Source organism: Solanum stenotomum, chromosome 9, assembly GCF_019186545.1.
Source record: "Solanum stenotomum isolate F172 chromosome 9, ASM1918654v1, whole genome shotgun sequence".
NCBI lineage: Eukaryota > Viridiplantae > Streptophyta > Magnoliopsida > Solanales > Solanaceae > Solanum > Solanum stenotomum.
The window spans coordinates 16,275,927-16,297,898 of NC_064290.1; the positions used below are offsets into that span (position 1 = coordinate 16,275,927).

General features: G+C 34.6%; 2 protein-coding genes across 7 annotated transcripts; one reads left to right on the plus strand and one right to left on the minus strand.

Moving 5' to 3' along the window:
• Positions 1–1,132: 1,132 nt before the first annotated feature.
• Positions 1,133–9,499, plus strand: LOC125876784 (pentatricopeptide repeat-containing protein At1g71210, mitochondrial). 6 transcript variants are annotated; one of them, XM_049558038.1, is made up of 4 exons: positions 1,133–4,005; positions 5,178–5,574; positions 8,789–8,896; positions 9,007–9,499. In XM_049558038.1, the coding sequence occupies exon 1, from the start codon at positions 1,272–1,274 to the stop codon at positions 3,957–3,959; it is 2,688 nt and encodes an 895-aa protein (XP_049413995.1). In that variant the 5' UTR covers positions 1,133–1,271; the 3' UTR covers positions 3,960–4,005; positions 5,178–5,574; positions 8,789–8,896; positions 9,007–9,499. The 6 variants fall into 6 exon arrangements, with proteins under 6 accessions (XP_049413995.1, XP_049413996.1, XP_049413994.1 ...); XM_049558039.1 differs by having other exon boundaries at positions 5,178–5,491; positions 8,777–8,896; XM_049558037.1 differs by having other exon boundaries at positions 5,178–5,491.
• A 5,946-nt stretch (positions 9,500–15,445) lies between these two features.
• LOC125876794 (protein trichome birefringence-like 14) lies at positions 15,446–21,458 on the minus strand. Its single transcript, XM_049558050.1, has 6 exons — positions 21,234–21,458; positions 19,377–19,595; positions 18,324–18,470; positions 17,741–17,899; positions 17,250–17,445; positions 15,446–16,805 (listed from the first exon to the last, which is right to left on the minus strand). Exons 2-6 carry the CDS (start codon positions 19,519–19,521, stop codon positions 15,977–15,979), a joined length of 1,476 nt encoding a protein of 491 aa, XP_049414007.1. The 5' UTR covers positions 19,522–19,595; positions 21,234–21,458; the 3' UTR covers positions 15,446–15,976.
• Positions 21,459–21,972: the final 514 nt, after the last annotated feature.

A 21,972-nucleotide genomic window follows, 5' to 3' on the forward strand; every position in this document is an offset into this window, starting at 1 on the left:
AATGATATGGGGGTGAAATTGTACATAGAAGTGAAGAAACATGAGGTAGAATTTGGTATGTATCCACTATGCATTGATATATCGGATAGAAGTGATGAAGATATACATAATTTTGATGCAACAACAGGTGCAATTGTGTGTGTTGAAGGTGGAAAAATGGACACAAAGGCTCTAAGCATTGTTGAATCGAAAATTTGTGATTCTTATTACATACCAGAGATGGAGGTGAAAAATTATATATCAGATACAAATATTTCTAATGTGGAAGTGAAGCAATTGTACAAGGATAAGGCAACTCTAATGGCTGTTATGGAAAAATATAAAATTAAGCATAGCTTCAATTTTAGAGTTAAGAGATCTGATAGCAAAAGGTATGTGATACTTCAATCTTATAAAATTGATGATTTTTTTGATATCGTGTTGATCATGATACACAAATAACGTGTGTATGGTGCAATTGTAGTTGTTAGGTATCATAAGGGTTTCTGCTTGACAGTTTAATTAAATTTTGAATGTGCTATCTGATTTGTATATCAAATATATAATATGAGTCGTCATTGAACTGTGTGCAGATTACAATTTAACTAAAAGTCTTTGTAATAATGTTTGGTGTACTGTTATTTTATTGCAGCTACATATTAGTATGTCATTCAGATCCAAAATCGATTGAAACAAAAAATTGATTTTGAAAGAAAAATGAAGAAGAAGAAGAAGAATACCTATTTTAAACTTTGACACTGTTGAATCGTTTGGAAATCAAATTGCTTTGAAAGCGGTAACTGATTTGGTAGTTGGAGAGATTATAGGCGAGATTTTGGGGGTGAGGAAGATGGGTTTGATTTCTTTCACAATAAAGTATCCGGAAAATAGAAATTGGGGAAAAAATAGGAATTTTTGAATTTTTATGAAAGAGAAGGGATTAATTGATAATAGGTAAACATATGTAGTGTACTTCAGTAATTTTACCTAATTTTTACAACTTAAAAACCCGCCCAAATTGGGCCTAAAGGCAAATTACATGCATTTTTGAAAGAAAAAAAAAGGAAATAGGTACATACTATCTCAAAAATAAAAATAAAAAAAGGGAACAGATTTAAAAAAAAATGAAGAAAATGAAAAGGAATAATAGGGTAATTTTTTTGACAGTGCCGCCGATCTACTGGGCTTGATATCTCGGTGGGAGGTGAAGAAGCTAGAAGTAGCTTTTCATAAGCCCCTGTAAGGTTGGGTGAATCACAATCTTGAATTCAGAAATAGCGAATTATTCAGAAATGTTGGTAACAATCAGACAGGCGAGGCAGAAAACTAGAGCCCTCTTCAATCATCCTCCATATGCCCAATCCGCCATTAGCAAGAATACCCTTTTGTTCTATCTATTTTACTCCACTAATACTCCTTTTGCCGCCTCCTCAAAGGCAATCCCTTCATACCCATATCCCTTTTTACCTGTTTCTTCAAATGTTTTGTCAACTTCAAGAATCGGCGAATTGCAGCAGAAAGATGTTGTTTTATCCTTTAAGGAGTGGTTCATGACCAGAAAAAATCCACTCTTTGATCAGATCTTTGAGATATTACGAACCAAAGATGATATTACCGCTGATATATCAATGTCGAGATTCAATCTTCGACTCTCTGAGGCATTGATTCTTGACGTGTTAAACTATGAGAAAAATAAAGATGTATTGTCGTGTTTGAAATTCTTTGATTGGGCGGGTCGACAACCGGGTTTTCATCATACTCGTTCTACTTTTAATGCCATTTTCAGGATTTTAGCTAAGGCCAAAATGATGTCTTTGATGGCTGAGTTCTTGGATAAGTATATGAAGCAAAGGTATTTCCATAAAGCTAGGTTTTACAATACTTTGGTAATTGGGTATGCGGTGGCAGGCAAGCCTGAGCTTGCACTCCAACTGTTTGGTAGAATGCGGTTTCAGGGTGTTGATTTGGATGCATTTGCTTATCATGTGTTACTTAATGCTTTGGTGGAGGATGGATTCTATGATGGGTTTGAGATGGTTTTGAAGCAGATTAAATTTAGAGGTTTTGAGGATGCAATAACACATGCTATATTCGTTAAGAGTCTTTGCCAGCAAACAGAGCTGGATAGAGCTGAGGACTATCTTAGAGGGTTGTTGAGGAATGGAGGGGTAGGATTGAGTGGGATTGTCGTGGCTAATCTTGTGGATGCTTTATGTAAAAATAAGCAGTTCACAAGAGCTGCAAGTTTGGTGCAGGAATTTAGAGAGTCTGGTTTGGTTCCAATGGAACAGGCATATAGTGTGTGGATTAAGGACCTTGCTCAGGCTGGGGAGCTAAGTGAGGCAGTTGAATTCTTGAAAGGCAAGAAACTGGCTGATGGGTATGTCCCTGACGTTTTTCGCTATAACAGCTTAGTGTGTCGGCTTTTAAGAGAAAACAGGCTGGAGGAGGTTTATGACTTGTTGATGGACATGAAGAATCAAGATATAATACCTGATGATGTCACCATGAATGTAACTTTGTGCTTCTTCTGCAAGGTGGGGATGGCAGATGTTGCCGTCGAGCTATATGACTCGAGAGCAGAATTTGGCCTCTCTGTAAGCAGTATGACCTATAACTATCTTATAAATACTTTATTAGGTGATGCAAGTGTTGATGAAGCATATCTCGTGTTGAAGAATGCCATTCAACAAGGTCATTTCCCCGGTAGGAGGACATTTTCTATTATTGCTGATGCTCTTTGCCGAGAGGGGAAGCTTGATAGAGTGAAAGAGTTGGTTCTTGCTTCTCTGGAACGGAATTGCGTGCCCAGTGACTCAACCTATAACAAGTTCATATCAGCCTTATGTAGGGCCAGCAGGGTGGAAGATGGATACTTGGTACATGGAGCACTCAGCAGATTCGATAAGGTTACTAGCAAGACTACTTATTTTGACTTGATTAGTGGCTTTAACAAGTCAAGCAGGGGAGATATTGCAGCAAGATTGTTAATAGAAATGCAAGAAAAAGGTCATAGTCCAGACCGGCGATTATACAGGGCGGTTATTTGCTGTTTATGTCAAATGGAGGATCCAGATAAGCTATTTTACAGTTTATTAGAGGTTCAGTTGTCTCGGCATGAACCTAGCTGCCTTGTTTATAATTACTTCATTGATGGAGCTGGTCATGCTGGAAAACCTGAGCTGGCCAGAGATGTATATGAAATGATGAAGAGAAACGGTATCACACCAAATTTGCAGTCTGACATTTTAATCTTGCAAAGTTACTTAAAAGCTGGAAAAATTGCTGATGCCTTAAATTACTTTCGTGACTTGTCAAATAGAAGAGGTCTAGGAAGAAAACTATGGAATAACATGGTTGTTGGGCTTTGTAAAGCTAACAAGCCTGGAAATGCATGGAACATGTTCTGGGAGATGAGGTCAACTCATTTGAGGCCAAGTATGGAATGCTATGAGGAACTTGTTAAGTTGCTTTGCTCACATAGAGATTATTATAAGGCTATTCTTCTGGTTGAAGACTTGATGCAAGTTGGTCGTCAGGTTTCATCCTTCATTGGCAATGTACTTTTGTTACACTCGTTACAAACTCATAGAGTCTTTAGTGCTTGGATGCACTCAAGAGACTTGCGCAATACGAAGGATCACAGCTTAGCTCTAGGCGATCTGATCAAGACTTTCTCTGGTGGTAGTGATCTGGAGAGTGATATTTTGCAAATTGAAGAACTGATTCGACAATGTTTTCCTCTTGACATCTACACTTACAATTTGTTGTTGAGAAAACTAACTATAAGCGAAATGGATCTTGCTTGTAATTACTTTGAGAGATTATGCAAGAAAGGATATGAGCCAAATAGATGGACTTATGACATATTAGTTCACGGTTTCTTAAAAGTTGGCCGGTCTTCTGAGGCTAGAAGATGGATGGAAGAAATGTTCAGTAAAGGTTTTGATCTGACTGAGGCTACAAAGACATTTGTTTAAACTATTGATGAATCTCATTCAAGATGTAATGGGGTTCCTCATTCAGGTATTTAATGCTACATCGTTTGATATATTACTTTTGTTGGGTTCCTCTTGTAAGGAGAGAATATTTTAGCTTCCTTTAATTTTTTCCCACGAAGATTATATGTTCTGGTTGTTTTTCTTCTTCAAGAATGCAACTCCTAAGACAATAGAAGTAATCTAGGATATTAAGTTAACTTCTTATTGCCTTCTAACATTGTGTGGCACCTGCTCTATGAGTTTTGAGATCAAAACTACCATTTGTAATGTTGAGCTGCATTGGCATTGAGTTAGTACGACTCTATGATGGCTTACATGGATTCTTTAGTGATATATATTTTTTAATAGGTATATTTTCTGCTACAGATAACTTCTATTGTTACTACTTTTTAAAGTAGAAGCTGTGTTGTACTGAGGTGGTCAGCATTAAGTGAAAAAAGCTACTTGAGTTAATATAAAAAATAAGTGGGAGGGACATAGCATTGACTAGGAATTTTTTTACGTCACCTGGTATCTCTCTGTTATGGAAGTGTTACATATAAAAGCAAAACCTGATTTCTATGCCAATGTAAGCTGGATGGGGAAAACTTGCTATGGAGTAAAAATTTAGAACTATCTGTTCATGAGGAGAGAACTATGAAGTCTCAGGGTTCAAATCGCAGCGGCGACAAATACTAGGTGATTTTCCATCTGTCTATGCCTGGGTGGACAGAGAGGTATTCAATGGAAGTAATTGAGGTGCGCGCAAGCAAGCCTGGGCACCACAATTATGAAAAAAAAAAACTTATTTTAACCATACAAAATTTTATTTGTTTAAGGTGTAGTCGATGTATCCTATTGCTGTTGTAACGTTCATTCATAAAGGCTCATATCATTTTACTCAAGTTTAAAACTCGTTACTGCACTGGCCAAATTTAGGGGTATGTTCAAAATCAATTTTCCAGCCAGTATTTAGGAGGAAATTGGGGAAATCAAGGTAACCAAATGCAAGCTTGCCTCTTCCTATTTTCTTCTGGGGTTTAGGGATTTTTGTTTCATTTCATGTAATACCATATATGATGAACTTTATCTGTTCAAGATCTTTCTTGCAGTCCCATGCTCGCATTGTATACCATCTTAGCTGTTATTTCTCTGCCCCTTACTTTCTTTTCATATCCAAATTACCTTTGTATCTGACTTTGACATTCTGCATCTTAGGTTGGTCTGCTTGGCTGTGATTGTTGATGTGGCTGTCTGAAAGTAAGCTGGTGGCACATGAAACATAAATAGAAATATTAGTGCATTTGAAGATGGAGTACTATTGGTATCGGTTGTCCTGATTCCTACAGAGTTATGGGGCCAGGCTGGAAAAGTTCTCTGGGTTTAATGCATGAGTCAGTGAAGTAACCATTATAATGGGTGCCATGTCCTGTGCTCTGAGTGAATCTTAAAGGTAGAGAAGCAGTAGCAGGAACATGGAGAAAAGCCTCATCAGTGTGATGCGAACTGATTAACAAGCTTACTTGGTTCAGGTTTGAAACTGCTTGAGCTGATCTAATATCTTTGGCATGTTGTGGAATCTACCTTGAATTTTGACCATTCACCATTCTATTTGGTAATTTTCTAGAACTAAGTTTCGTGAGAACTTTTGTGCACCATCAGCGTAAGTTATTATATAAGGTACATATATGGTTTTGTCAAGATGATTGGTCTCCGTGGTGAATAAGATGAGGGAAAGGGAGGTTGAGATGGTTTGGGCACTTGAAGAGGAGATGTGTAGATCCCAATGAGAAGATGTTAGAGGTTGGATATGGTGGGGATGAGGAGAGGCAAATGTAGGCCGAAGTATTATTGGAGACAGGTGATTATGCAAGAAACGGCCGATCTTCAGCTTACTGAGTACATGACCTTTAGATAGTAGGGTGTAGAGGTTGCAAATAAGGGTAGAAGGTTAGTAGGTAGTTGAGTGTTGTCTAAGTATTAGCCTATCTATGTAGTCTTTGGCTTGGTGGTAGTCTAGAGTATTGTGTACGTCGGAGTATTAGCTTATTCATGTAGTCGTTGGCTTTTGGTATCTGTTATCATTTGTTGTTTACTATGTTTAGGTGATCACACCTTGTTGATGTTACGATTCCTTGCGTACATGCTTCGCATTGCTTGCCTATTAGTTGTCATGTTTTTCTTCTCTGCCGTTTTTTCTTTCATTACTACTTTGATTTGCTTCCCTTGAGGTTCCTCCGGAAACAACCTCTCTACCTCCAAGAGGTAGAGTAAGGTTTGTGTATACTATACCCTCCCCAAACCTCAATTTGTGGGATTTTTCTGGGTACGTTGTTGTTTTCATATAATTCTTGATCTGTCAATAATGTCTTTCTAAATGCATCTCTTTCCAAATTATGGTTGGGTATTGTTGCTATATCTGACTCAGATTTTTGATTGCTACTAGAGCTTGAAAAGTTTCAGAATAACAATAATTAATACTCTTCTTTATGTCCGTCCCCCAATTTGAACTGGACACAAAGTTTAAGAAAGAAAAAGAAGATCTTTTCACAATTAAATTTGATGTGGATAATATACCAGAAGTACTTCCATACCCAATAATTTGTCTTTGTAACCAGTTGGCCTACGGCAAGCATGTCAATTGCAAAATGGGTACAAAAGTTAAATGGTTTCTAATTATAGAAAGGTGTCAATCTTTCGCAGGGGAAAAAAAGGAAATAGTGCCAAACAAATTGGGATAGAGGGAGTATTAATAATGACAAGAGCTATCACAATTATTTATTGGTGGGGTGAAGTGCATGTTTAAGAATTTAACAAGTGACTATGCAGCGTATGTGTATCATCATTGTTCTCCTTCTCCTCCTCGTAATCATCATCATTGTTATCCTTTTTATAGGTTCTGCATGAGTGCACATTTAAGAGCCTTTAGAGTGAGGTAAACATCATTCCTGCGCTATTGTGATTGTCACCTCTCATCTTCAAGCAACAACAACAACAACATACCTAGTACTATCCTACAAAGTGAGGTCTGGGGAGGGTAGAGTGTACGTAGACCTTACCCCTACCTCAGATGTAGAGAGGCTGTTTTCGATAGACTCGTCTTCAAGCAGTGATGTCTATTTTCACCTGCTTTGCAGTTTATATCATTGAACTTTGAGCTGCTTTGCACGCCATCCATACTGATTACCAAGTTCCCTCCACCTCTATTTGTTAGCAATATGAGTATGATGACTATTGGGACCAATATATATCAGCAATAAAGGCCTTTACAAAGTGGATGGATCACAAAAATGATCCTGTTCTTTTACTGTTTCTGATACCAAATAAACTCTCTGAGTTATGTGGTGATCAGACTTTTCCCAAACCTATCATGATAACACTTCCCTACACACGATGGTCCAAAAGTTTGTGAATTCCTAGAGGAGAACTGATATAGTTCTTCACTTTATATGACGGTTCTTGCTAATTTGTGTTCTCATAGGAGCTTGTAAGGTTCTTAAGAGGAGTTTGTGAGGCCTCATCTTATGCAGCTAATTTTCTGGATGGTTGTCTAATACATATTGAAATTGTCAGGCACCATCAAACATAACGGTAAAAAGATGATATTCTGTTATATATTGTTGAAGAATCCTTTAAAAGCTTCACTGTCTATTATCAAAATAGCTGCTTGAGCATAGGGTAAGGCAGTTGCTTATGTAGGGATTGATTGATTATTGATTGTTATGTTCTGTAGAATGTTAAGCATCGATCGAAGCAAAACATTGACGCTCAAATTTTAGTTTATTGGTCCGTCGATAAAACTCGAGGGCTGAGTTATGTAGAATCCTGTTATATAAAACTATGAGTCGAATTGCTATTCTCAAGATTAGTATTGCTGTGAAGACATTTTAAGAAGTTGCTTCTTTTGAAAGAAAACACTCTTGGCTTTTATTTAGCTTCTATTCAAAAGTAAACATTCTTGGCTTTTATTAGCTTCTATTCAAAAGTTCTTTTCATCTTTGATGACAATATATTTCTCTGTTTGTATCAACAAGTGTTGTATATATCTGGGAAAATTTTGCTGTCTCAGTTCCTGTGATCACTTATTGATGCAAGGATCACATGTTAGTTCTTTGTTTTTTTGACATGTATGTTCTAAAAGCTTTCCCGTGGTAAAGGAAAGCTTGAACATTTTAATTTTTTTTGAACATGTTTATTCTGCTGGAAAGAAAATTAACGCCTTACTTATCAAAAAATATTCTGCTTGAAAGAAAATTTTGGTCATAATCGTGGACAGTTACCAGAGATGTCTGTGAAACATATTGATGTCCTGCTCCAATGACGAGCTATCTATGTGCAATATATTTATGTCCCACTCCAATGACCTTTTGGCAAGTTAAGAGGATTTCGTGATTTTCTGGATCTAATTAATTGCTCGCTATTTGGTGAGTGCTTCCCAGAACAGTAGCAGAGATGATAACAAGTTGGAGGATGAGCAACTGGATGCTGAAAAGAAACACGTAGGAAAATAGCCACCCTAAGTATTTGTGGCTAATATGGGGAGAGACACATGCTAGAATCTTCAATAGTTGAGAATTGAATATCAAAAGTCAAATTTCTCTCTTGTTTCATTTGTGTCCTTGGGAGAAAATACCATGCTATTTAGATGGTAAGACTAAGGACGTCTAACGGATACTTGGATCAAACTTTGGTTAGTTTGTATGACTAACAACCGTATTGGTCTGAATCAATGAATATACTTGACTTCTTAAAAGATAAATTGCATGCCAATTCTTTTTTTTTGTTATCAGTAATTATGTGGTATTCATTTGCTCCAGTGTTTTAAGCAGGCCCCGATGATAACCAAGCTTCTGCTAGGTGGCCCCGAGAAAGGAGAGAGGACCCCGAGAACTGGAAAGACAACTGCTCTACTTCTATCCATCACACCTTTTCTTGAGGTAGTCACAACTTTATAGCAACGTGGAAGGTGCCTTGGTCCATGTAAATGTCATCTGGCCAAAGGCACTAGTTCATTGCTATTAGATTCAGCTATATTTATGTCTTGCAGGTCATCATCAACTTCATGGCAAGCAGCCAAATGAAATTAAGGGTGCTGCTCCTAGTAATTTCTGACCGTGCTTTGATCCTGGAACAGTCATTTTGTTGCTCAGGCCTTTCAATCTTTCTCTGCCGCTTGTAATTAGCCCTGGGGAATACTTGAGTGTCTAGCCTGCGGAAGCTTGAAACGCGTCTTCCATGATGGCGTTGTTTTGATAAACTACTCTACTTGGGGTCCTCCTTGATAGTAATAAGATGAGCTTATTTGATGTCTCGTCTGAGTTCTGACATATAGAAGACTTACTATTTATTGCAGCAGACTCGATGTTTCTTTGTGCTTTTGGGTCTGGGAATCTCACTTCTATCATGAAGATCTATCAGGGATGACCTGCAACTGAGAGAGCTTACTTGTACATCGTCCCAGCTTTTATGCTTGATACATCCCACAATGCTTTTTGTACTTTTGATATAAATATTAGTTTATTCTTTTCTTTTTTGTTTGATTTTGTCCGAAGCCCTCATTGGAACCCCAACTAAATTCGGATCGTCCATTGCAGGCCCATTTGGTGGTGCCGCTCTCAACAGAATGTTTTCCATAAAATTAATTTATTCTTTGTTAGTACTAAGGTGGGATGACTGAGCTGACTGATGGACTCGCATCAACTGCTCTACTTATTTTGTAATTTGATTAATTATAAATTATAGGGAAAAGGGCTGAATAAACCCCCCTAAATTATTTAAAATGTGCCAGTTTTATCCTCTGTTACATGTTTGAGCCAAAAATGTCTTTCAACTAGCAAAATAGCTCCAAAAATACACTTGAAAATTTGGTTAATTTTCCCTTGGACAATTTGAAATAGGATGATTTTGTCTTGTTCTTTTGAACTATTTTATTTAAATTTTTATAGGTAGGTGATTTTTTAATTATTTTTTTGGTTTCTCACCCAGTGTTCGGAGCTCACATTGAAGCTCTGACTAAATTCTGATCTCTCACTGCAGGGTCTATTTGGCAGTGGCACTTCCAACGGGATTTTCTCCATACCCAGGGCTCGAACACGAGATCTCTGGTTAAGGGTGAAGCACTCCCATCAGTGCACCACAACCCATGTTGGTGTAGGTAGGGGGTTGAGTGTATGAGACATTAGACATATAATGACATAAGAAAATAAAATATTTTAAACACTTATCGTTTTAACAAATAAAAATGATAAACATATTTAAAAGAATCTTTCGGTTCCTATAAATTAAGTATGAATTTTTGTTTCTAAACCTTAGGGATGGCAATAGGGTAGGGCTGATGTGGGGTGGGGTGGGTTTAAAGCTATGTGGGGCGGGGTGATTTAAGGTTGTGCGGGGTGGGTTGAAGTAGGTTCGTTTTAAAATTAATGCGGGGTGGAGCTGGTTGCGAGTATATGTGATTTTATGTGGGTTCTTTTTTGAGCAACTTACAAAAATGACTATATTTATAGGGTTATTGAAGCTCAATAGCTATAAGTATGATATTTATAAAAAATAACTACAATTTATATCTTTTTCTAACTGTATTTCTTTATATGTTTTTATTTTTCTATTTATACACTAATACAATTTTAATTACAATGAACTAAATAAGGAACATGTATTAATTGTGTAGCATATGAATACATTGAATTCAAATTGGTATATCTATTTATAAGACTTAGGGGTCGTTTGGTTTGAAAATGAGTTATGATGGGATAAGTTATGTTGGGATAAGTCATGTTGGGAATAGTTATGATGGGATAAGTTGTGTTGAGATTATTTTTTATTGAGTGTTTGGTTTGTTGTATTCAAAATAATAAAGTTTAAGAATAATTTATTTGTTTACAAAAATGCCCCTTATTAATGTAAAAAGTGATAGAACAAAAGGGTTGAAAGAGACATTTTTGTCATTTACCTATTTTATCCCGGGATAAGTTATCTCGGGATTACTACACCACCCAAGGAGAGGGATAACTTATCCCGGTACTAATTATTAATCTCGGGATAAGTTATCCCGAATTTGCCAACCAAACAACAAAATAAGCGGTACTATAATTTAATCCCGGGACTATTTGGTACTATCCTTCACACCAAACGACCCCTTAAAGTATTAATATATCAAGAATACAAGTATTTATAAAAACGTAATGTATTAATATATCAAACAAGGTAAAGTATGACAATTAACATATGAACACGACAATTTGAAAAATGAATACATTGTTGTTATTCAAAAAATGAATACAATATAGTATATATATGAATACATTGTTGTTAAACAAAAGATGGATACATTGGACAACATAGAAACAAGAAAAATGGAAAATAATAGAATGTGTAGGTATCTAAAAGTGTGTAAGTATTTGCTTGTATACAAATTGATAAATACAACAAACGTCAATCTCTCTTTGGTCAAGTTTTTTTATAATACTTGAGGTTTGGTGTTAACTCATGTATTTGTTTATAAAAATATAGTATTAATGTATTCAATTATACTTGTATTGCCTAATCAATCTTTTAAATTGGATAGATTACTTATGTATCCAGATATACTTGTATGCACAAATCACCATTTCAACTTGTGTTAATATTACAATACAAGTATCTATATATATAAGTATTCTACTATATACAAATTTGACAATCACACAAACCTCAATCTCTTTTTGCTCATGTTCTTCCTTTACTTTTTTTTTTTTTTTGTATAACTATAGCCATTGTAATGGAGAAAACAAAACAATTCTTCAATCGAACCCCTATAAAAATAGATGAAAATGTAGATGGATACAAATATAATCTTCATAAAAAAGAGAGAAAAAATCAATTACGTAAAGATAAAGATACTTGATGAATTCAAATCACAATCACACAAACCTCAATCTCTTTTTGCTCATGTTCTTCCTTTACTACTTTTTTTTTATAACTATAACCATTGCAATGGAGAAAACAAAATAATTCTTCAATCGAACCCCTATAAAAATAGATGAAAATATAGATGAATACAAATATAATCTTCATAAAAAGAGAAAGAAAAATCAATTCAAAGATACTTTTCAAATCACAAAAATTGCTCCTAGAATCATCTAAAAGATCATAAATTGGAAGGAATGTGGTAGGAAAATTTGAGAATATGTGATATTGTAATATTGATGAAAGAGAAAGTATATATTAATGAGGATAAAAATGAAAAATTGATCACATAAAATGTGCCTAGACATAATTAATTATCCTTGTAATAATAATTTTCCTATTTAATATTTAATAACTTTTCTATTGTTTGTATATAATTAACTTTGCTATTTATTGTGTAGTTATATCCATATAACATAAAAAAAAAAAAAAACTATAGCTATTTATTTTAAATATATATTGATGTTTGCCATATTCTGTAGTTTTTCCTTCTTTTTACATGTTATAAGAGTGATAAAACATTATTTATTAAGATAATTTCTATAAAATTACTAAAATATTCAAGATAGTAAATGAAAATGGTTCAATAAAAAATTATACAATTTCTTACTTGTTTCCCAATTGATCTCTACAAAATAAATTTTTAAGTCACTATCTTATTAAATTAATACAACTTAATAAAAAAAATATTAAAAAAGTTATGCGGGGTGGGGTGGAGCGGGTTGAAAATGAAAAAAAGTTATAATGCAGGACGGATTAAAAATTTTGAGGGTTAAGCTCAACCTGTCCCATCCCTACCCTGCACCGCTCTATTGTCATCCCTACTAAACCTGATATAACGTACCTTTTTTTACATAACTATTTAAATTTTATTTTTCTATAAATAATAGTGTAATCATCTAAAATTTATTAAATATAAATTTATAAATGATTCGAATTATATTAAATTCATGAATATATTAGTCCAAATAAATATTATGGATTAATATCATTGGGTTAATTACTTAAGTTCAATAAATATGAATTTAATTAAAGTCCAAACTTATTGATTTGAGCTACCATATATGAGTCCAGTTTGTTAAGCTCAATGTCATCTCATCCTAGAGAGTAGAGACCCAGTTTGGTGTCACGTGTCAAATAACGTGACATGCCAAGTCAAACAAAAAAGCCAATAGGATCATGCAATGTGTCAAAGTGACAAGCCCACTTTTAAAGCCCATATGTTATGTCACTTAAATTTAATTAACTAAAGGGAAATTTGTTCCTATCACAACTCTTTACTCCACAACTATAAATAGAGGTCCTCATAATTTCAGAAAAGGAATCGAAAATTCTAAACAAGAATCTAGAGAAAACTCATGGATCAAAACGCCATAGATTTCTCTATAAGCTACAAATTTAAGAATTCAAGTATTCAAGTTCAAGAACGATTAAGATCAAGATCACCAGATTCAAGAACAAGCTCGAAGTTCTTGAATTCAAGTAAAAGTCAAGATCAAGATAAAGTTTAAGTTCAAGTTCATCGAAATTCAAAAACAATTATGTATCCAATACATAACCATGAACACGATACATACTAATTTGTGTTTCAATAATTAGAGTTTTATATCAAAACTAACATTTGAAAACGATACATTATACTTGATAAAATTGTAATGTATCATAAAGGTGAAACAACGAATTATACATTAATTTAAGAATCAAAATCAACTAGATACATTAAAAGATATGTTGAAAGCAATATAAAATAAAAATAAAATCAACAATTTGATATGCTAAAAGTAAAAAAAAAAAAACGATGAAGAAATCCTTCTACACTTTCTTTTTTGCTCTGTATCAACTCTTGTAGCTTTTTTTTCACTTTCAACAATGACTTCTTCCATTAATCTCGACCCAAAGCCCTTACCGAAAAACTAAAGTAATGGAAAGATATCTACTTCTTGAATAACTTGAAATTGATGGATATGGGCGTGATAATACATATCCAACTTTTTTTTTCCTTTTTGGGGTTTTTTTTCACATTAGCTTTAGAAGTCGAAGGTGCATCCTTCTTCGACTTTGACTTCTCTAAACTCAGATTCTTCATGAATAGAGGATTTTTGTTTCATTGTTTAGATCCATTTTCAACAAATCCTTCGTCGTCAGAATAAAAAATATGACCCACATTATCTTCTTTATTTGAAAATAATTGGGTAATTCCAATACTAAAAAATGGAACATCATCCATATGTATCAGAAAGTTGAAGATGAAAAATCTAACTTTTAAAATAAAACGATAATCGATGAGTTGTAAAGAAGATATACCTCTTCAAAAACTTTAAATCAATTGACTGGAAAGAGAAAAGATTAATTGAAATTAAAAAAATTGAGTGATGGAGGTAACTGGTGATATGGTGGAGTGATTATAAGCGTGAAAAAGGGAGAAAATTGTAGATTTAGAATGTGGAAGGTATATATCCGGAAATGAGAGATTGAGAGAAAAAAAAAGAGGGATTTTGTAAATTTTTGAAATGGTAGGGAACAATAGAAAATAGGATAAAAAAAGATGCATAGTTCAGTAATTTTTCCTTTAAAAAAATACATCCAATCTACCTCAATGTTCTACCGTGAAATTTTAAAAAGGTTTGGCAACTAAAAGGGAGGAAGAGAGAATCAAAAGAGGAGATTAATACTATTAATTAGGAGATTGATAATAACTAAAATTGTGACCAACTAATAAGGAGAAAATCAGGGATTAGTATATCCTACTCGTTACTAAACACTACATTTAAGGAAAAATATTGTTAATTAATTAGTTAGGAGTTATTTTAATTCAATTCTTTTGTTCCTCCTAATCGAACTCGTCAAAAAATCACAATAGAATAAGTTCTTCTTGCACGGAGAGTAGCGTAACGTCGGAGACATCTTTATCTGAGGAGGAGGCTCCGTCATCCGGCTCCTCATAAATTATATTAGGATTGACCGGCACATCCTGAAAGGCTTATAGGAAAGAAATGATAGACTCCGTTGTTGATACACAAGTACATATTGAAAAACATATTCAAGCTGCACTTGTGGGACGAGACTATTCGATTTATTATTATTAATACATTAGTATATTTGTTATTGTTATTTTTTTTATATGTTTAACAAATGTTACATCCGATAAGTTAATTACTGTTAAAACGTAAACATAAACAATAATGTCATAACTAATAGTAATAAATAGTCTAATGTATATTAATTATGAAATTTCCTCTTTTCTCCTCTTTTTAAGCTTTAAAGATTAGTTGGCTATCTTTATTTTATAGTAACTGCAGCCTGCAAGGTTTTGAAAAATTAACAACATAAAATTTCTTGTTAGAAAACTTTAGGTGCTCGTGATTTTTATAAATAGAAGGATAAAAATGAATTAGGATTTTATTTTTTTTCATATTTCAGGCATTTGAAAGATACTATTGTTAAAAAACTTCATATTTTCAGGCATTTGAAAGATAAAAGTCTATTACTCAGCTTGAAATAAACTATTTATACTTATTTAGTGAATTTTTTTCAAATATATTTACAGAATGCAAGTTAAAATTATTAAATTCAAGTGAAACCTTTGATAGTTTTCCCTATGTCACAAGACTTGTTCTACATTGATAATTCCCCATTATATTCAATAAAGAAGAGAAAGTATTTAAGCAAATGTAAATATTTAAGCATCATCTGATCACTAGAAAACTCACCTTGTGTTGTTCTTCCTCTTCCCAAGTACACTCTCATGTCTTACAAACATACTCATTTTGAGTTTCCACCCTACATGTCAAGGGTCAAGCCTCTTCCATACCCCAACCCCTCAAAAAGAATCTAGTCTCTAACAAATGGTAGGACAAACCAATCTATAAATTCCAACAATAATGTATAACTCATCTACTCCTAAAATATGGTGCAAACTACTGTCTGATCAGCAATTCCCCCATGTATCAAAGCTGAATCCAAGTTGTCAAGCTCCAATTGCCAAAATCTTCCAGACATTATTCAATTCATGCTGCAGCAGTGTTGAAGAGATCAATGTTGAAGCACTGTTCCTTGCCGGTCTTGCAATATTAAAGTTGAGCAAAAAGAACTTCATTCCATGTATCTGGAACACCAGGCAAGCACCAATGCAAACAATCCTGCACTCCAGGTGTTGATTTGATGCTGTATCGAGATATATGACCTTCATCTCTCAGCTGAGACAAAGCTGTGATGTCCAAAAGCTTGACAGCTGTTCCTTTTACCGCCTCTGCTGCACCAGCATCACTAGATTCATCTTGTAGAACCTCCTTTCCACCAGAAAGTGGAGTGGTGTTATCGCAGGTGCCTCCAGTGTTCCAATCTCCATTAAAAAAATGTCTGGGCGATATAGACCGGTAAAATGCTTTAAGACCAGGGTATTTTGGCAGCTGCGAGTCTACCCATTTAATGATACTGTGAATTGTAAGATTCTTGGCACCATTAATATCTGCAATTTTCCTGTTCGTGTTAGGAACACCATCCACATACATGACCCACCGGTTGGCGTTAAGCTTTCCTCTATTCCAATGGTGTCCTGTGTTTAGCACAAGGACATCAAATCTGGGTAGGAAACGACTTAAAAATGCAGGTGGACGATCCAGGTGCATGGCATAATCAGTAAGAGGGTTAGAGGCATTAATGGGTGTCAAGTTACACAAACTAGCAGACCAATAGTAAAGAATAGTTGTTTGGGTCCTCGGAAATCGATAAGCCCATCCATCAGGTCGTACAGCATGACGAGCCTTTACAAGACCATAGTCACGCCCCACGTCGAGAACATCAGGTCTGTCTTCACCACCAGTAATCATACACATAAGCGACTGGAATTGTTGTCTGCCAAGAGAATCCCCAATGAAGGCCAGAGTTTTGTTCTCCATCCTGGATCCACAACCAAGTTCAGAAAATTCCTTGTATGTAGAAAGAGTGAAGTCAATTAAGTATCACATGAAGACTTGAGGAAGAGAGAAGACAGTGCAATATTTCTATGCAACAAGAAACTTAGACTTGGAAACATTGTCCAAAAAGAATTTTCTCTATTCAGACATTAGGATGTGAGAGAGATGAGGACAACAGGCACTACATAGAGGAGTTTCACAGTCACAATTTCTTGCAGTTTATGTGCAATATAAGTTCTAATATGTTGGGTTCGCTCAAGCTCACTCTTCTGCTCTTGGAAAATACATGACAAGACATGGTAGGTACAGTACTACTTATGCCACTCAGAAAAAGAGAGAAGGTTCTAATAGAGCACATAAAAAATTTTCTTAGATTATACACATTGCAAGCATCAGATGGTGATCAGTTTCAGAAAAAAGAACATACTTTTTCAGGAATTTAACACCTGTAAACTCTTCCATCTCGCAATCCCTTGGTCTCCAACGTAGTTTCTCATATTCAAAATCCGTACGCTGTGTCAAGCGGCAAGCCCACATGGCTGACAACCACCGCTTGCAGTGAAATCCAGAATATAAAGGCCGACTATCATCTGTGACCCATCTACCTTTAGCATAATTACAACCTGGAAATTAAGATAAGGGTATTAGTAACTAATTACTTACTAACCATTGTAACAAATTCACCAAACAATTAAAGGATAGGTCGCTTGGCAAACAAGACCATTTTTAGATTATCCAGAACCCAAGAAGGGTGAAAAATAATTTATACAAGGAAAGAAATTAGGATTTAATTCAAAGACAATGTAATCAAATGATTCAAATCCATCAAGATTCGAGTTTTGTGAACATTAAGATAAAATCTACAGCTAAATGACATCAAAGAGCAGGAAACAAAGAATCAAATAGAACGATAATCACCATGATCTTTTGAGTCAGATGTCATATTTTCTATAGCGATGCCTGCAGAATTCAGTGGAGCAGCGACTTCATTTTCCTGTTCTCTTGAACTATTTTTTTCTTCCAAAGCTTTTAAATCTCCTCCTTTTTGGGTAAAGCTGGGAGGAATACCTGCACTTCCTGAAAAGGACCATAAAAACATCAAGCTGTGGAGACTAGAGATCGCTTAACCTCAATGGTATCTCAGAGTACAAAGATAGTATAAAACATGAATAGGTCACAGTGAAAATAGTTCTTTACTGCATAAAATAGGAAGCCCGGTGCACAAAGCATGCCAAGTTAGCAGGGTCCGGAGAAGGGCCACACCCCCATAAAACTCACACTTTGGCAAACATAAATCAAGTTGAGGAGCTGGAAGCAACAGATTCAGCATACAATAAGCAGATTAGGAGCTATTTTATTCATACAACTCAGGAAGAGGGAAGTTCCTATTTCTTTTAACTTGAAGGACAGAAAACTGACACATTACTTTACTATTACTGGTAATTCTTCATGATTTGAGGCACTCAGAAAAAATGAAAGATAGTACTCGAAAATACTGTACCTTCAATCTCAGTATTAGTAATCGGTTCTTCTGTCACCTTATCCTTCATAGAAGAGTTCGAAATGGAAGATTCAAAGTTCACATTTTCTTCTGATTGCCCTGATCTATTTCTTTCTCTTAAAACTTCTTCATCTTTCACTTTATAATCTGCAAGAGAAACAGAGAATAGATAAGTAGGATTTGGCAACATTCCCATCAAGTTCTTTACTCTGTCACAATACTACTGTCCTTTTTTGGTTTGTCCCAAAACAACTACTTACCTTAAAGAGGAAAGATTGTTTCTCCCTCCAACATTTAATTTGATGTCAAACCATACTATATTTTATTGTTTCAAACTCGACGTGACATCCTATCGATTAACATTCAACTTTTTAATATTTGAAACATTATGTTAAAACACTTTTGCACCAAACTGCATAAGACAACTTATCCAAACATTTCACTCTCAATACCTAGAAAAGTCAAAATAGAATCTTAATGGGACATATCCACTGTGGGGAATTTAGATTAGTAGCCTTGTTACTTAAAGTTGTTGAAGAAACAGATGATATCATTATTTACTGGGAAAAAGTTGAGAAAAGAAGCTTTATGTTTTAGCATAATTCAAGCAGATCAAGCAGGTGAGAGGTTTCCACAACAAAGAAAAATATTGTGCAAAAGAACCAGACAAAACATGCAAGAACCACAGCTTCTGCCAAGTTTCATGTCATCTCAACTCAAATACAGCAATGTGATCCGGCATAAATAAAACACCTTTGTTTATATAGATATGATTTGTTCTGGTACCTGCCATCTACAATGGCTGCTCCAGTGGTAATGGGTTTTATGCAACCACTGGCTCGTAAGCATCTCAGTAAAAAAATGCTCCTTACCACTAAACATATACAAAAAGATTTTTTTTCACAAAAATAAAACAGGTTGAACAGCCAAATAACAGCAGCTTCTACGACTTAATATACACAACCTTATCTTGGGTCAACATATTTGCTAATTCAAAGTGGAAAATGAACTACCAATGGTATGGAAAATGTCAAAAGAGAATTTATGCCAAACCTGGAGAAATCTGGAAGACACGATCTTGAGATGGTGTCCAATAAGAGAGAAAGGGGCTTTTCACGTATGCCAAAATAATAACACTGGCGCAGACAAATCCAATAAGGATGAGAGAGATCAGTGGAACCTTTAAACCTCCCTTCATCCTCAATTCATAGGAACTTATGTACTTGAAGTCATTCCACCATAGTGGATGTTGTGTTCACTTCAGTTTAGTATCTGAAATAGTTGAAAGGGAAATGTTTGAGGCAAGATTGAAAATACTGTTTCTGGTGTAAAAAGATTGATTAGATATTCAAGGGACAATTTTAGACTCCTGATATAGACAACAAAAATTTACACAGAAATATTAATAGGAAGACACCTTCATGACAACATGATAGACAATAATTTTCTACTAGCCACCAAGGCTCACAATTCTGCTGTAAAGTTTGTTTGAGTTAATGAAGTACAAATACAAGCTTTGAAACAAAAAATAAGTAGAAGTGATAGAGAGAGAGTAGGAAAGTGGAATTAAAAGGAAACTACCACTCTTACAGTTACCCTCTCTTCTTATCTATGTAGGGGGTGATGAGGGTGTTGTAGGAAAAAGATATTGTAGTAGGCTCACAGTAAAATTAAGTCCAAAACTACTTCTATGTCCCTTTATCACTAAATAGTAGAGATATGAGATGAAAAACCTTCTTATCATTTGAGATGCCTGATATAAAAAAACCTTCCTTTGTAGGAAACTACAATCAAATTGTCAACACTTGAGATTCCTCCTAGATCAACAACAGATATCTTTCCTTTAGCTTCCTTCTCCATATCCTAGAGCCCTTTTTGGATTCCCCCACCCAATTTCATGACCAAGCTGACCCTGACTTTACCATCTATAAGATCTTTCTAACCTCAGTCCAACCCTGCATCTTAATGTTGAATACAATTAGTTTCTCGCATCTTGAATTTTATTATTGCAAACTACGGAGCAACTTCGGTCTTATAAATCTTTTCAATGCAATTTTCCCTTTGCTCACACCATAGCACCTCTCTTTGTTGCTCTCTCTTATTTATCAAATTTTCTCTTACACTTTCTTTCTTGATTGCTCACTTCTAGCTTGATTTCATAACTCAAAATGGCCACCTCTATCTATAGGTGGTGATGGAAGCATTTAGTGAGGGTAGATGCTACTCTCTTCTAAAATATTACTAAGTTATGTTGCTTAGATCCTCTGAAAATGTCGCCACTGCGTGTTCCTCAAAAAGTTGTGCATTTTTGGAGTATTTGACATGAGTCCAGCTGCATTTTTGGATAACTACCTATTTCTAGAATTCTAGAGTTGTTCTTTGAATTCTCATGAATTACTTGAATATTCTATAGTCATCTGAACATCAAAGAAATAAAGTTGGTTTTGTTTCTAATCAATTCAGTTTTGGATAAAGCACAGAGCTGCTTTTTTCGTAAGGACACATCAACTACTGAAATTCTGATTGAAGCAGATTCATTGAGTGTCTTTGCCCCCTTAAGTAGTGTTAAATTATAAAGTCCAAACTAGTTCCAAATGCTAGTAAAAATAACGAATTTTTTAACATGAAAAAATTGCATTAACAAAAACCCAGAAACAAGATAATTCGTAGATCCCTTACGAAATTACTTATCAAAATTTCAAGTTCTGTTCAAAACACATATACACAAGTTACAACGATCAAGTGAGCGAACCCTAGAAAATACTGATGAAGATATTATACACATACACAGCACCAAATATTCAACAACAAAAAATATGGATCTTTAGAAATTGGCAAATAAAAAATTCACAAAATACAAACAGAATTACGTCAATGTGAATCTAAATACTACAATCTAGAAATGCATACCTGAAAACGCCTGAAATCTAACCTCCGAATCCAATTTGATCATGGAACAATAATTTCTTTAGCAAATAAAAAAAAAAGAATTCAGTTTCGAAATATTTATGCAATAATGATGCAAAATTGAAGTTTAGAGGAAAAAAATCAACTCAGAGATATTAAGTTTGAAGATGAAGAAGATAGCTGGAGAAGAAGGAAGAACCAATGGAGAAACAGACAGAGGAGATCGCGGATACAGGAAAATGAAAGAAATTATTTATATGACACTTTGACTTTAACTTATAAATCAGCTAGCTAGAATTACGCACATATTAGAAATTACCAAAATATTTATATATTATTTTATTTTTATAAATAAATCAGTATTTTATTTTATATCACACATAAAATTATTTATTATGTAAACTTTTAAATTGCAAATGATTTATAGAAGAAATTTTACATATAATTTTGGGGAAATTTCGTAAATAACCACTAAAAATAACTTAATTAAACTTCATAGTTATAGTTTGCTAATTACAATTCGTAGCTACATACTAGAAGGAGGAGAGAGACGAGCAACATTGGGAGAGGGATGAGAGAGGCAAGTGTAACAACTCACAATTTAAAATAACTAGGAAGAAGCTTATAATTGGAAATAGTCATTTTTGGAAAGAATTAAAAATCTGGAAATTTGTCAAGTAAGGAAAAGTTGAGTTTTGGTCAACTTCAAACGGCCATAATTCCTAGCTCAGGATGATTTAGG

Bases quoted from the DNA above. Each gene is read 5' to 3' on its own strand.
- LOC125876784 (XM_049558035.1), top strand. From the start codon at position 1,272: ATGTTGGTAACAATCAGACAGGCGAGGCAGAAAACTAGAGCCCTCTTC.
- LOC125876794 (XM_049558050.1), bottom strand. From the start codon at position 19,521: ATGAAGGGAGGTTTAAAGGTTCCACTGATCTCTCTCATCCTTATTGGA. The intron at 17,900-18,323 runs GTACAGTATTTT...GGTCCTTTTCAG, and splicing joins TACTAATACTGAGATTGAAG to GAAGTGCAGGTATTCCTCCC. The intron at 16,806-17,249 runs GTATGTTCTTTT...TTGTGGATCCAG, and splicing joins GGTGTTAAATTCCTGAAAAA to GATGGAGAACAAAACTCTGG.